General features: G+C 53.4%; 1 protein-coding gene across 1 annotated transcript in view; it reads right to left on the bottom strand.

The window, feature by feature from the left end:
• Positions 1-14,604, bottom strand: part of ENG (endoglin) — a 42,527-nt gene extending 27,923 nt beyond the window's left edge. The window contains exons 1-3 of the mRNA XM_055270971.2: positions 13,787-14,604; positions 13,058-13,520; positions 1,600-1,751 (exon numbers count right to left, since the gene is read on the bottom strand). Coding sequence (XP_055126946.1) covers positions 1,600-1,751; positions 13,058-13,124 — 219 coding nt within the window. The 5' untranslated portion in view covers positions 13,125-13,520; positions 13,787-14,604. The remainder of the gene's footprint in view (positions 1-1,599; positions 1,752-13,057; positions 13,521-13,786) is intronic.
• Positions 14,605-15,969: the final 1,365 nt, after the last annotated feature.

Here is a 15,969-nt window from a genome sequence, read left to right as displayed (position 1 = left end):
TCATTACCAAATTTGAAAAAAAAATGACAATGCCTATGAAAACCACACAAAGTGTGTTTGGCACTATCTATGATTTGGAAATTATCAAAGTCCACAGTCCTCGTGGAGGGCAGGGCAGTGGGGAGCAGGGTCCCCCGATATTGGTGGTCTGAGCACTTTCTTATCACTGCACAAACGCAAGGCAACTTAACAGTTTTGGGGGCAGATTGGCCATAAGTTTACCCGGAGCTGACACGGCGAAGTCATTATCAGGACCTAAGGCCACATCAACCAGGTGTAATCTCCAGTCCAACCAGGCCAGAAGCCACCTGAATACTGAGATCCACCTGGGGAACCAAGTGGCAGGCTGGCGGCTCTGGCATTCCCCAGGGATCTGGTGTGAACTCTGGCCCTGGGCATGTCACTCCATCGTTCTTAGCCAGCCTCAGTTTCCTTCTCCAAGAAGTGGGGATAATAACAGACCCTGGCAGATGAGCCTCGGGAGGCTTAATACATGTGAGGTGCTTAATTCCTGGCATAGAGTTGGCCCTAGCACAGTCTCTAGCACATAGCGCTTAACAAAGGTGTTGTTATTATTAAGGACAAACGTATCAGACTAACTGATGGTGGGCTGGGAGGGGGCGTCTCCTGGGGAGAATCGTCTCCAGGCCGGCAGCAGCCTTTGGATCTCTGAGGGTCACAGATATTCAATAGGGGACATTCCAGGGAGAAAGATCTGGGCTCAACTGAGAAGCACTTTTCTTTTTTTTTTTTTTTTTGAGACAGGGTCTCTGTCACCCAGGCTGGAGTGCAGTGGTGCAATGTCGGCTCACTGCAACCTCCACCTCCTGGGTTCAAGCGATTCTCCTGCCTCAGCCTCCCAAGTACAGCTGGGATTACAGGCATGCGCCACCATGCCTAGCTAATTTTTGTATTTTTATTTATTTATTTATTTATTTATTTATTTTTTTTGAGACGGAGTCTCACTCTGTCACCAGGCCGGAGTGCACTGGCGCAATCTCAGCTCACTGCAACCTCCAACTCCCTGTTTCAATCAATTCTCCTGCCTCAGCCTCCCGAGTAGCTGCGATTACAGGCACTCACCACCACGCCCAGCTAATTTTTGTATTTTTAGTAGAAATGGGGTTTCACCATGTTGGCCAGGATGGTCTCGAACTCCTGACCTCGTGATCTACCCGCCTCGGCCTCCTAAAGTGCTGGGATTACAGGCGTGAGCCACTGCGGCTGGCCCAAGAAGCACTTTTCAAAGTCCAAGCTCCCTAGAGAGGAGCTGCATCTTCTGAGATTCCGTGAGGTCTCCATCATCGGAGGTGCATAAGCAACACTCACCTGGTCCCCCCACCCGTCTGGCTCTTCTCTACTCAGCTCTTCCCACCTGAATCTTCTGCTGGCACCTGAAAGATTGCCCTGATCCAGACCCTGCCCCTAGAAATGCCACCTCTTATGGGCCCTGTGAGATGCCCACATCACTCTCTTGGCAGGGGGCCTAATGAGGACTCAGCCACTGCCCCAGGGACAGCCACAAGGAAGGCACCCCTCACCCCATCTGCCTTGGAGCTTCCTCTGAGCCCCCACCCGACCCTGCCATGGGACACTCACCGTTGGGAACTCCAGGAAGAGGACATGGACTTCAAGGATGGCATTGGGGGCCTGAGCCACGCAGCCCTTCGAGACCTGGCTAGTGGTATATGTCACCTCGCCCCTCTCGGGGCCCACAGGCTGAAGGTCACAATGGACTGTTTCCGCAAGACCTGTTGGAGAAACATCCGGAAAAAGCCAGGTGAGAATAAGGTGATGACAATGACTCCTACTTTCCAAACTTCTCCTAGGGACTTGACATGAGCTAAGGGCTTTCCTGCATCATCACAGCCACCTTGCAAGGTGGATATCATTATATTCATTACATGGATTAAACAAACCAAGGCTAGGAGAGGAAACGTCTCCTGCCCAAGGTCACGGTGCTACTACGTACAGGACTCATGAATAGAAGGACACCCAGCTAAATTCAAATTTCAGATAAACAATGAGTAAATTTTTTTAAGTATTAGTATATTGCAAATATTGCATGGAACATACTTATACTGAATTTTCATTGTTTCTCTGGAATTCGGATTTCACTGAGCCCCATGTATATATGTGTGTATATATATATATACACACACACATATATATATATACATATATAGATATACACACACACACACACACACACACATATATATATATATATTTTTTTTTTTTTTTGAGATGGAGTTTTGCTCTTCTTGCCCAGGCTGGAGTGCAATGGCGTGATCTTGGCTCACCGCAACCTCCACCTCCCGGGTTCAAATGATTCTCCTGCATCAGCCTCCCAAGTAGCTGGGATTATAGGCATGCACCACCACACCCGGCTAATTTTGTATTTTTAGTAGCGACAAGGTTTCTCCATGTTGGTCAGGTTGGTCTCGAACTCCCGACCTCAGGTGATCTGCCTGCTTCAGCCTCCCAAAGTGCTGGGATTACAGGCGTGAGCCACCGTGCCCAGCCAGCCTCCTATATTTTTGTTTTTATTTATTTACTTAAATTATTATTATTTTTTGAGATGGAGTTTTTCTCTTGTTGCCCAGGCTGGAGTGCAACGGTGTGATCTCGGCTCACTGCAACCTCTCCCTCCTGGGTTCAAGTGATTCTCCTGCCTCAGCCTCCCGAGTAGCTGGGATTACAGGCATGCGCCACCATGCCCGGCTAATTTTTTGTATTTTTAGTAAAGATGGGGCTTCTCCATGTTGGTCAGGCTCGTCTCGAACTCCCGACCTCAGGTGATCCGCTTGCCTCAGCCTCCCAAAGTGCTAGGATTACAGGCATGAGCCACTGCGCCTGGCCTATTTTTTATTTTTTTGAGACAGACTCTGCTCTGTTGCTCAGGCTGGAGTGCAGTAGCAAAATCATAGCTCACTGCAGCCTCAACCTCCCAGGCTCAAGTGATCCTCCCACCTCAGCCTCGTGAGTAGCTGGAACTACAGGCATGCACCACGACACCCAGCTAATTTTTGCATTTTTGTAGAGATGAGGTTTCACCTTGTTGCTCAAGCTGGTATTGAACTCCTGGACTCAAGAGATCCTCCCACGTCGGCCTCCCAAAGTGTTGGGATTACCAGAATGAGCCACCACACCCAGCTTATTTTTATCTGATGTACCTGGCAACCCTGACTTCATAGCAGGGCCTAGGTGTGAACCCAAGTCTCCCTCCAGGTAAGGCAGGAGCTGAGATCAGGAGACAAAGCTTCCCCTCTTCTGTCTCAAGGTGGTGGGAGGAATGGTCTGAAGGGGTTGAGAGTTCCCTAGCCCCAAGGGACAGGGCAAGACGAGAAGGCGGCCCAGGTTTGGAGGGAGGCTGCTGGAGCAGACCGCAGAGCCCGGAAACACAGGTCCTGAGGGAAAGGAATGGAATTTCACCCTGACCCAGCAGGGTCGGAAAAGGAAATGAGGCTCCTACACCTCGTCCTGAGGAATGTGCCGGGGGAAGGGGGCTCCGGAGGAGGGAAGGAGGACAGAAGGGGAGACTGTTTGGAAGTTTGTGTCTCCATCTTGTCGCGCTCACTTCCTGTTTTCTTGGAGATCAAAGATGGGCGCGGAGAGACTGGCTTCATGTCCAGCCAAGGCCGGCTCGGAGGAGGGGGCAGGGAGGCTTCTTCTGAATCCTGGGCTGTCTGGAGCCTCACTGGCCTCCTTCCTCACCTTCTCACAGCATGTTGGGCCCTGGGCCCCAGAAGTCAGCAAAGGAAGTGAGATGGTCACCCCTTGCCATGGCAACGCCATTCCCAGCTCTGTCTTGGGAAGGAGAAGATCTGGATGAGGACCTCTGGCTGCCATGGGGGCACAGGCCTTATATGTCCTCTCTCTGGCCCTATCCTGCATGTCCCAGGGACTCTGGAGTGCCTGGACATAGTGGCATTTGGGTTCAAAGCAAGCTCCCTGGAACCAGGCTGACCTGGTTTGCCTCTCAGGCCCAATGCTTACCAGCTATGTGGCTTTGGTGAACGATTTCACCCCTTGGGGCTTCAATTCCTGGTCTATAAAATGACAACAGAGCCCACATGATCCACAGAGGTGGTTGGGAGGACTCCATGAGACTGGGCACATGGCAATTCTTTCTTAAATTTCTATTTGTTTATTTTTCAGACAAGGTTGCCCTCTGTCTCCTGGGCTGGTGTGCAGTGGTGTGACCACAGCTCACTGCAGCCTTGAGCTCCTGGGTTCAAGCGATCCTCCTGCCTCAGCCTCCCTAGTAGTTAGGACTACAGTTGTGCACCACCACGCCTGGCTAAATTTTTAAATTTTTAGTAGAGACTGGGTCTCGCTATGTTTCTCAGGCTGGTCTCAAACGCCTGAGCTCAAGCAATCCTCCCGCCTCAGCCTCCCAAAGTGCTGGGATTACAGGTGTGAGCCACCATGTGTGAGCCAGCATGCCTGGCCGGCAGTTTTCTCTTAATTACAATTATTTGACTGACTTCAGTCACCGTAGAATTGACTGTTCTAAGGGGTGGGATGAAGTGGCCGGATGGGGTGGCCTCCAGGTGACAGTCCCCTGGGATGGAGAGGTCACTGGGGTCTCCCTCACCCCAACAAAATCAAGGGCTGGTGCCATCTCCTGTCTCCAGCCCCTCTGACCCACCAGCCCCCATGTTCTCCCCACCCTCTCCTTTCCTCATCACTGAGCACAGGTTCCTTGGCCGTTACCTAGTTTAAGACCCTCCTACTCAGATGGGGAGACTGAGGTCTGGAGGGTCGGGACAGGTCAAAGTCTCACAGCACATGGCTGACCAGGCCGGGCCTCGGACCCACGTCTCCCGACATGACCCAGTGTCTGGCCTGCAGATTATCGCAACGCCTCCCTCCTTCCCTTTGGGATTTTCCCTGCCCCCTCTCCAGACTTCCAGGAACCCCAGTTCCTCCTGGATTGCTGGGGCCGCCTGGGGCCGCCTCCTCCATGCCGTCAGCCAACGGGAGAGGCCACAGGCCTGGCCATTATGTAATGATCAGATAACAGGCCTGGCGGGGAGATCAGATAAGAGGTCCATTTATTTTGGGGCCTTTTCGAATCCTGGCCGCCCCCACCCCACAGACGAGAATGGGGAGACAGGAGGGAGTGTGACGCCTGGGCCCGTCTCCCGGAGCCTGAGGCGGGCCCAGACCAAGTTGAAAACAATCCCCTGGCACCAAGGGAAACGCCAGGGCCTCCCGGGACTGGGTCAGAGGAGGAGCCACTGGGGGCCTGGGTGACTGGAACCCCAAGTGAGAGACCCAGGAGCTACCTCCCGCCACTGTCCCCTCTCCACCCTCGCCACCCACATGCACGTAGCACCTCCCAGACTTTCCAAAGGGCTACCTTCAGCACCGTGGAGGATGATCAAGAAAAACAGCTCTGGAGCCAGATGGCCTGGATCAAATCCCAGCTCTGCCTCTTAAAATGCTGGTCACCTTGAACAGAAGCCTAACCTCTCTGAGCCTCAGTTTCCCCATTTGCAGACCACCAACAATCGCTGCAGATGCTCCCATCATGCTTACTGGGAGCCAAGGTAGCATTTCAAGGCTTTACACGAGTGAACTCATTTGATCCTCACAGCAGCCTTATGAGGTGGGCAACGCCGTTACACCCACGCACACTCGAGGAAACTGAAGACCAGGGCGGTTAAAGAATGCGCCCGAGGTGACCCGGCTACTAAGTGTCACGACCTGGATTTAAACCCAGGCAGTCTGGCTCCAGCAGGCAACAGGCATTCACAGGCTGAGTGTGTCAGTCTGATGGGGTAACCCCTGTCAAGTGCCTGGTACTGAGTAGGTGCCCCAGACACAGAAGCTGTGAATATTATTTCATTATACCAGAACACATACTTTTCTTCCCGCTGCCACCCCCCCTTTTTTTTCTAAGATAGAGTCTCGCTCTGCCACCCAGGCCAGAGTACAGTGTCTCGATCTCGGCTCACTATAATCTCCCCGTCCCAAGTTCAAGCGATTCTCATGCCTCAGCCTCCTGAGTAACTACAAGTGGACCACCACACTCAGCTAATTTTTGTATTTTTTGTAGAGACGGGGTTTCGCCGTATTGCCCAGGCTGGTCTCAAACTCCCGGGCTCAAGCGATCCACCCATCTCGGCCTCCCAAGGAAGATACGTTTCAACAAGGGTCTCTCTTGCTGCAAGGCCTGCCCCGTCTTGTTCAGTACCCCCGGGCCACTCTTTACCCTTTTCAGGCCCAATTACAGCCTCACAGGTTTCCCAGCATCCAGCCCAGCCACTGCCTCCAGCCACCAGGAGGTCTCCTCATGCCTTGGCCCCAGGCTCCCCCATGGTTCTACAATGCCTGCAGGGTCAAGTTCCCACACTGCAGCCTACAGTAGAGGTGAAAAGCACAGCGATTTGACAGATGCCAAAGGTTCAGGTCCTGATTCTTCCACCCGCCAGCTGCCTTTCCATCCTCAGTGTTCTCATCTGTAACATGGGGATGAGGGTCATCATAACAGCTTCCTCTGGAGTCAGCAAGCAGGCCAGTAAGTAACACCTGCACAGCACTCGGCCGCCTCCTGCTAAGTGGGCGTTGCTCAGGAACTGGTGACTACTGTCACAATTATTTATGCCCAGTCAATGGGGAGATGTGGGCTCTTCCCCTAAACACACCTTGCTCCTGCCCCTGCCATGCTCTTTCCCAGACCAACACTCATCCTTGGTTTGACCACCTGGCCTTTTTTTTTTTTTTTTTTTTTTGGAGAGTTGGGATCTTGCTCTGTTGCCCAGGCTGCAGTGCAGTGGCTCAATCATAGCTTACTGTAGCCTCCACCTCCCAGCCTCAAGCAATCCTCTGCCTCAGCCTCCTGAGCAGCTACAGGTATGAGTCATTATGCCCAACTAAGTTTTAAAAATATTTGTGGAGAAAGAGTCTCGCTATGTTGCCCAGGCTGGTCTTGAACGCCTGGCCTTGAGTGATCCTCCCACCTTAGCCTCCCAAAACATTGGGATTACAGGCATGAGCCACCGTGCCCAGCGCCTAGCCAACTTCTATTCATCCTTCAAAACCCTGTCCTGAAAATCTCACTGAAGCCAGTCCCTCCTTTCTTAGGTGCATCTGTCCTTGGATGTCTTTGGAGAACCAGAACCATATATGTCCAGGTGTGCTGTTTTGATTTGTCAGTGTGTCTGCACTCCCAGCAGACAGTGAGTTTTTCCAGGACAAGGAGAGTCCACACCATTCCATGTCCCAATCAGTTAGTCCAGGGCTCAGAGCAAACATCCATTTCTGCTGTTGGATACAGTGAGTTCTAGATTTCTCTTCAAAGAATCAGTATGTCAGTATGTTCAGTTCTTTGTCCTCCATTTTAAAGTTTAACTTCCTCATAGTTTCAGTAACAACCTTTTCCACCAGTTGTAATCAGTAGTTCACATCTGTTCCCCTGGTTACCTGCTCCATCTTGACTCATCCTGGTCATGTGTTTTGACCTCACTCACCCCTGGTCACCTGCTTTGACCTAAGTCACCTTTAGTTACGTGTTCCTAACCATCCTTCCTGCCAAACTACTCACCCTGCCACTCTGGCTCATACCCCTGCTCTCTCTAAAATAGCCAATTGGAATTAGCTTAGACTGTGCAGTCCAACCCTAGCCAATAGGGGAATGATGCAGCAGTAGGGGCTACCTGCATCAGGAGTAAGAACCCTTCCCCTCCCTTGTTCAGAAGTGCTCTCGCCATTACTCCATTCTGGAATCACACCCTTCTATAGAAGTAAAAATTGCCTTGCTGAGAAAATTAAATTTATGTTCAAGTGCTATTTCTTTGCAGCACTGAGGAACAAGCATTTTGTTTCTAACACCACAAACACCCATTTGTGGAACTGGCTGGTCAGGGCTGCCTCTGACCTGCTGGGTGACCCACATCAAGTCCCCCCACCATTCTGGGACTGTTTCCCCATGGCTAGTTGGTGGGGAAGAGGGAGGGGTGGATAAGATATATTCTAAGTTCTGCTAGGGGTCTGACAGTCTGAGGTTTCACCTAAGGATGAAGGCAGGAGGAAGAGAGGGCAGGGCGTAGATGGGGCTGCCGAAGGTAAAGGCAGGGTCCCAGGGGTTGTGCCCCGGATGGGAGGGCTGTTATGGGGACCAGGGAAAAGGCTGAGTGCCTGCGGGGAGAAGATCAGGCAACAGGAAGATGTTCATCCTCTCCACTGCGGCAGCACACTGCAGTGCTTAGGTCCAGGGCTCAAGCCCCAGTGGCTCATTTCAGGGCAGTGTTACTTGGGTAAATTTCTTCACCTGGCCAGGCGCGGTGGCTCACGCCTGTAATCCCAGCACTTTGGGAGGCCGAGGTGGGCGGATCACGAGGTCAGGAGATCGAGACCATCCTGGCTAACACAGTGAAACACTGTCTCTACTAAAAATACAAAAAATTAGCCGGGCGCAGTGGCGGGTGCCTGTAGTCCCAACTACTCGGGAGGCTGAGGCAGGGGAATGGCGTGAACCCGGGAGGCGGAGCTTGCAGTGAGCCGAGATCGCGCTACTGCACTCCAGCCTGGGCGACCGAGCGAGACTCCATCTCAAAAAAAAAAAAAAAAAAAAAATTTCTTCACCTGACTGAGTTATATGAGTGCCTCAGTCTCCCCATCTGTCAAGTGGCGGCAGAAAGAGTATCTCCTTTGTAGGGCTTTTGCAAGCATTAAGTCTGACAGTACACATACCATGCTTAGAGCAGCGTCTAGCATACTGTAAGTGCTGAATAAATGTCAGTTGTTACATCATCTCTTTATCCCACCCCCACTCCTGCCACAGGGGTTGAAGCCAGCTGAACCCTGGATGAGGGTCCCCTTCAGCCTCCAAGGCTGGTGCCCCAAAGCCTGGGCTGGAATTAGGAAGCAGGGTCCCAGAGCCAGGGTAAACAGTTCTTTAGGTCTCCAGCATTCGGGCCACAAAAGTTGTGGGGAAAAGCAGCTGAATTTGGAAGCAGACGGCCTGGAGTTGAAATCTGGACCTGTCATTTGTCCCAAGCCTCAATTTTCTCATCTGTAAACTGGGGATAGAGGCAAGGAGGAGCTGGCACTATGCCTGACATGGGGACAGAGGAGAGGTGGCCGCCTCACTCTTGCCCAGATCCACCTCCAGCCCCGGGGCAAATGAATGGCTCTGTCGCCAGAGGGCCCAGCACCAACACATCCGTGACCACAAGCAAGTCCTTCTGTCCCTCTGGGTCACATCTGTCTGGCTGAGGTGAGGGAGAATGCTAATGGTCACGTCCCCCGTGTCTCGGGGACCCCACCCTCTCCTGGTTCACACGGCTCCTACTCCAGCCTCTTTTTCCTTCTAGCAAATGGGAACGCAGCCTCTAAGAGACGGGTGTTTGTGGTCTCGGTCTTGCACCACTGACCCTTCTGCAGCAAGTCCCAGACTCCGACACAGACAGCCAGCAGCATGGGGACTTCAAGTCCTCCAGCAAAGGATCGTCCACACTCAGGAACACTCTTCAATCCCAGCCGCCCAGCACGGGCCACGAGCCCCTGCAATCTTGCTGCCTGGACGCAATCCACATGAAATAATCCAAAATACAGGAAAAGGTGCATGTACCAAAACTGTGCATTGTGGTAGTATTTATAACTAGAACAAAGGGGAAACCACCTAAATATTTAACAATAAGGGGTCTGCTAAGCAAACGGTGACAAGTTGATGGGACAGAATATTCCAGAACTGCAAGAGGATGGTTGTGGAGTCCACAGGACAACATGGAGACCTGGTTTGAAAGAAGTAGACAAAAGACTCCCAAAATGTGGGCCCATCTGGATTAAAAGTAGCTTAAAAAGTTAGGAAAAAAACCTAGTAAGCCATCTACCACCATACTAACAGTACCTGTATCAATAAAGGAGTTCCGAGGTAATTTTTTCCCTTTTCTCTATTTTTTTTTTTTTGAGAGGCAGGCTGAGGCAGCTATAGGGTTAATTTTAATTGCTTTAAAAAAAATCTCTACATGCTTGTTCTTTTTTTTTTTTTTTTTTTGATACAAAGTCTCGCTCTGTCACCCAGGCTGGAGTGCAGTGGCCTGATCTCGGCTCATCGCAACCTCCACCTCCTAGGGTCAAGCGATTCTCCTGCCTCAGCCTCCCAAGTAGCTGGGATTACAGGCGCCCACCACCACGCCTGGCTAATTTTTGTATTTTTAGTAGAGATAACATTTTGCCATGTTGGTCAGGCTGGTCTTGAACTCCTGACCTCAGGTGATCCACCCGCCTCAGCCTCCCTCCCAAAGTGCTGGGATTACAGGCGTGAGCCACTGCACCCGGCCTCCTTGTTCTTAAAACAAAACAAAAAACCCAACATAACAGGAAAGCGTGTCTTAAAAAGTCAAAGTCCCAGCCAGGCACGGTGGCTCACGCCTGTAATCCCAGCACTTTGGGAGGCTGAGGCGAGCGGATCACGAGGTCAGGAGTTCGAGACCAGCCTGGCCAACATGGCAAAACCCTGTCTCTACTAAAAATACAAAAATTAGCTGGGTGTGGGGCCGGCGCCTGTAATCCCAGCTACTCGAGAGGATGAGGCAGGAGAATTGCTTGAACCTGGGAGACGGAGGATGCAGTGAGCCTAGATTGTGCCATTGCACTGCAGCCTGGGTGACAAGAGCAAGACTCTGTCTCAAAAAAATTTAAAAAAGAAAGTGAAAGTCCCACAGAGAAAACCCCAGACCAGAGAACAGTAATAGTGGGTTAAATAGAAAATTCTATTCCAGAATTTTCTCTGTGCATATTGTACATTATTACTATTTGATTGTTGCCAAAATGGAATTATTGTTGTTTGGGCACCTAACAGTGTGTCCCTGACACCCGTCCACGGCAGTGTTCATATGGCTCTGCCTTCTTGGTGCCTGCTGCATGATATTCCGTCGTGTGGTAATTTATTAATTGTCTTTGCTCGTGGACATTTAGATCATTTCCAGTTACCGGGTTTTTGTTACAGGTACCCATGGCCCACATCTTTACAGAGTTGGACGAGTAACTCTAGAAGGCTGACTTCTGAAGGTTGATTTGTGAGGGTAACAAGTCACATGCAAGGTACAGTTTTAGGAGATTCTTCCAAGTGGTGCCCCCAAATTCTAGACCCATTTCTAGGATGTCAGGGTCACTCCTACCCCCACCCCCAGGATAGAGATCTGGGTTCCAGTCCCTGGCCCCAGGCTCCCCTCTGCCTTCCATGGGCCTCAGCTTCCCAGACCATAAATGAGTTGGGTTGATGGTCTGTTGTACCTTTGAGCCTGTGACCCCTGGTGCACTGGGACCAGCTCCTACCTGCTCACAGGAGCAGACGGATAGGTTTCCAGGAGCTTTTCCAACTGGCTGTTACATAGCTATTACTATATATTTTTAAAAGGTCATGAATGTCCAAAGTCATTTCTTCCTAATGGTTTTACACCCCTGACTGTCATCTCTGCTCTCGATGTGATCTGCGCCTGCAGAGACTCTGGAGAACCAACCGCCAGGTGTTACTGGGCACTGATTCCCAGCTCCAAACTTGGTGAGTTGGTGGCTTGAAGTCAGCCAGGTGGGAGTACTTACGCTGTGGAAATCCACAGACGCTACAAATTGAGCTCCCCACCCCGTTGTTAATTATTTACCAGCATATCACTGCCTTTGATCCTTTAAAACCAGGCCCTAAATGTCTGCATGGACCTTTCTCTAATGACTAAGAGGAAGACAGTGTTACTACAGCGAGAAATATGAGGGAGGGAGATCTTGGAGCTTAGGTAGGGGCTCCGTCTTAGCCATGTGAACTTGGCAGGCTACAGCCTCCATTTTCTCTTCTGTAAAATGGGGATGATGATGGCAGCCATCTTGCAGGGTCGTTGTGAGCCGCATTAAGAGGATTCGCCCTATCACGCCTTGCTAGGAGCAAACATTTAGGGAGCCGCAGGCTGGGAGTCAAATCCCTGCTAAGTCACTTAATATGTCTGACACTCAGTTTCCTATCAATCAGGTGGTGGGCAGAGCTTTAGAGACCCAGAATCAGGGACTCTAAAATGCCGTCAGGTGGGGAGAAGTTGGCTGCCCCACTGCTGTTTTCCTTCCCCTTCCTCCCCACACTCTTAGCTCGCTTCTGCCCCTCTTCCCCCAGATCCATCAAGAAGCCCCTGGATGCACAAATGGGTCAAAGGATGTCCACAGGACCGGCCAGCGCTTGAGGTGGCCGAGGGATAGGGAGTGGGACATGGGGCTGGGGGTCCCTGGCTCCTCACCGCCCCTCCTCTGGTCAGTTTCAGAAAGCAGCAGAGGCCATGACCCCTTGGAAGAGCCCCCAGGCCGAGGAGCCCCGCAGAACCCCTAACCTGGCTGGCACCCACTCCTGCACCCTTCCTGGGGATCAGGGAGGTGGGAGGGAGGCAGGGCAGGGCCCTGCAGCCTTGGCCTGTTCAAAGGGTTTTAGGAGCTGCTCAAAGGCCCTGGGGAAGGTGAGCTGGAGGAACTTAAAGCTAAAAATAAAACAACACAGAAGTGGCCAGTCTGCCAGAGCCCTTTCTGCAATGATCCCTCACCACCCACCTCCTCAGCAACTCTGAGAGGGAAGTCTGTTCTCATCCCCACTTTGCTCAGAGGCCCGAAGGCAGTCCCCCAGGATCACACCACAAGGAAGTACCTATGTGAGATTTGAACCCAGAGCCGGTGCTCGGTGCTCAGAGCCCAGGCTGTGGACCCTCCTTCCCATCCATTCCTCATGGGGAAACTCAAGGCCCAGAGAGGCCAGGAAACTCTCCCGTGGCTGCACAGCATTCTGGGACCTAGGCTTCCCCGGGAGTAATGGAACACAGCTGGGTGAGCAGATGCCAGAGACCGGGGTTAAAGTGAAACAGTCAGCCCAGTTTGCCCAAGGCCTTCAACGCTGAAAGTCCTGCATAACCATTTAGTTCCACCAAACTGGGAGGGTTGGTGACCCTCCAAAGCCCCAAGGATGGCTCTGCTGGGCGTGAGCTCAGGATACAGGAAGGAGGCCGGGAATACTTGGGGCCTGGTCCGTGCACCGGAGGCCGAGTCTCCCCACCCCGGGTCCCTGGACACCTACTTGTGGGGCTGAGGCTGCAGCCGGCCAGCAGCAGGGCAACAGCCAGAGGGAGCGTGCCGCGGTCCATGCTGTCCACGTGGGGGCCTGTGCGCTGGGCCTTATCCAGTGTCCAGGGGCAGGGCTGTGGGTGGGCACCAGGGCCGGCGTGGGCTCGCGCGGGGATCCGAGGGGAGCAGGCGGCCGGAGCGACGGCGTCCCTGCTCCAGCCTTCTGGGGTGGCGGCCGAGGGGTCAGGAGAAGTGGACACAGGGACGCGGGGCTGGGCTGGAGTTGCTGTCCGAAGGATGGGCGGGGAGGGGGTGCTGGGCTCCAGTGGATGGCAGTGACGGCAGCAGTCCTGGCCCCAGGGCGCAGATGAAGGCTGTGGTATGACCGGCAGCAGGGAGCTCCCAGCTCATCCAGCCCGGCCGGCCCAGGGAGGCAGGAAATGCGCTTCCTTAGAGAAGGGGCTGGGCCAGGCCGCCTGCCAACCGGGTAGAGGAAGTGCCACGGGCTTTGTCACTGGGTGGGGGGCCCTGGGATGGGGGGAGGCAGTGGGGTGGGAGGGCCCAGGCTCTAGGCTTGTCTCCCCAAGCACCCCACCCTCCCATCCCACCCTCTCCAAGGCTGGTGGGTGGGGACGCATCAGGCAGCCCCACAGATGAAAACAATCACCCTAACAGCCCACCGAGGGGACCTTTCAGGGGGCTGGTCTTGGCTAAAGTAGTTCCTGTGGAATTTGTGACCCACCTGAGCTCACTGATCCCATTTTGCAGATGAGGAAACAGAGATCCGATGTGTTGAGATCACTGGTTCCAGAAGATGGTAGCGCTGGGATCCTGCCCACCTCCACCACTTCATGTCTTGTCAGGCACCAAACCCGGCCTACTAAGTGCAGTTGACATGGGGCTGCCTAACAGGCAGGAAAACTGAAGCTCAGGCTAGGGAGGGAAGTCCTAAAGTGACACAGCAAGGCGGCTAGGGCTGGCGTCTCTGGGCTCAGAGCAACTGCCCAGGGCCACACACTTCACATCTGACCCCTTCACAGGTGGAAAATCCTTCACGGACAAAACACAGCTCCAGGCCGGGTGCAATGGCTCAAGCCTATAATCCCAGCACTTTAAGAGGCCGAGGCAGACAGATCACTTGAGGTCAGGAGTTCGAGACCAGCCTGACCAACATGGTGAAAACCCATCTCTACTGAAAATACAAAAGTTGGCCGGGCATGGTGACGTGCGCCTGTAGTCCCAGCTACTTGGGAGGCTGAGGCTAGAGAATCACTTGAATCTAGGAGGCGGAGGTTGCAGTGAGCCGAGATCAGGCCACTGCACTCCTGCCTGGGTGACAGAGTGAGACTTGGTCTCAAAACAAAGAAAAGAAAAGAAAAAAGCTCCAAACGATGGGGACTTTAATGGCGCTTCTGAAGTCACGTGGCCCTGGGTTCAAAACCTACTGGCTTGCTCTGAGCCATGAGACCTTGGGCAAGGCCCCTCAATTCTCAGTGACCCCTGTTTGCAAAGTGGGGCACGATGACTTCCTGGCCAAGCCATTATGATATTTCTGAGGGTCAGGACACTACAGCACTGAGCCCTGGGACATACAGGAGATGCTTCCCCATCAGTGCTCCCTGAGCAGGGTGACAGTCCCCAAACTGTCCCGTGTTCATTCTGCAAACAGTAAGCGCACCTACTATGTACCCACCATGGGACTACTCAAAGGTAGCACCCAGGGCCAGGCCCATAGAAGCTCAGAGAAGGAAGTCTGGGCCACCTGGAGGGGCTGGTATTTAGGCCTGCCCTTTGAAAGACTGGGTGAGTTGGGGGTGGGGAGAAGAAGGGGTGAGGAAGGCATGCCAGGCAGGGGTGCCAGACTAAGCAAAGGCACAGAAGCAGGAAGCAGTCGGACCACCGTGAGACCAGCAGGGGTGTGGTGGGGACGGGAAGCTGGAGAGGCAGAGTCTGGCCCTGCATTGGGAGGGCCTCAAATGCCAGGACTTTGTCCTTAGGGCCACTGGGAGTCATGGAGAGTTCTTGAGCAGAAGGACGCTGGCAGAGCTGGGCTTTGAGAGGGCAAATCTTTGTGTGCTGGCAGGACCCATGGTGAGATGGAGCCAGAAGATTCTTCTCCCTGGATCCACCTGCCCTGGGTCACAGGTGGAGAAATTGAAGCCCAGGGAGGGAGGAGAAGGCTGAAGCCCTGGGTGCCTCTGGAGGGAGGATGTCTGTCGGGGGTCTGAGGCCTTGCCTCTCCGTGTTTATTGGCCGGCCCCGGTGACAAGAGTAGGCCGTGTGTTTGTCTCTGCAGGAGCTGTCACAGGGGCTGGGAGGGTTGGTGTGGCTCTTTGGGTGGTGATTGGGGATAGTTTTGCTTGCCCAGCCTTGTGGCTGCCTGGCCAGTTTGCAGCCAAGCATGGCTGTGAGGTCAAGAGAGAGTGTCCTCTCCCAGGGGGCCACCCTGAGAAGGGCATCTCCTCTGCCTTTTCCTGTAACCTCAGAGACGAGGCCATGGGCACTGCGAGACAAAGGGTGTCTCAGTGGGGGTTCAGGGGTGGCTGTGAGGTTTCCCCAGGCCCCAGGCCAAGATCTGTGCCCCAGGGACAGTTAATCCAGCCCTAGGGGCTGAGCACTCTCTCTGCACCAGGGCCCGCCCTAGGCGTTCACCTTATCAGCTCTGAATCCTCACAGCCACCCCGGGAGGTGGGTACCGTTATACCCCCACTTTACAGAGGAGGAACCCCAGCTGGAGGGTGGTGACCCCAGGGCTGCCTGGCTCCAAGTTCACCTCCTTCCCTGCCACCACCCCCTGAACTGAGTTTGGAGTGAGGGACAGATGTGGCAGGGGCTGCGGGTATCACAGGGTGTTGGGGGCATCTGGGGCAGTGACAGGGACCCCGCAGGAGGCTCTTCCCAAACCTCCCTCCCTCCCCTTCCCTC

This window comes from Symphalangus syndactylus, chromosome 3 (genome assembly GCF_028878055.3).
Source record: "Symphalangus syndactylus isolate Jambi chromosome 3, NHGRI_mSymSyn1-v2.1_pri, whole genome shotgun sequence".
In the NCBI taxonomy this organism is placed as follows: domain Eukaryota; kingdom Metazoa; phylum Chordata; class Mammalia; order Primates; family Hylobatidae; genus Symphalangus; species Symphalangus syndactylus.
The sequence above is the reverse complement of the archived record's forward strand: the minus strand, read 5'-3'. Positions and strand labels throughout refer to the sequence as shown.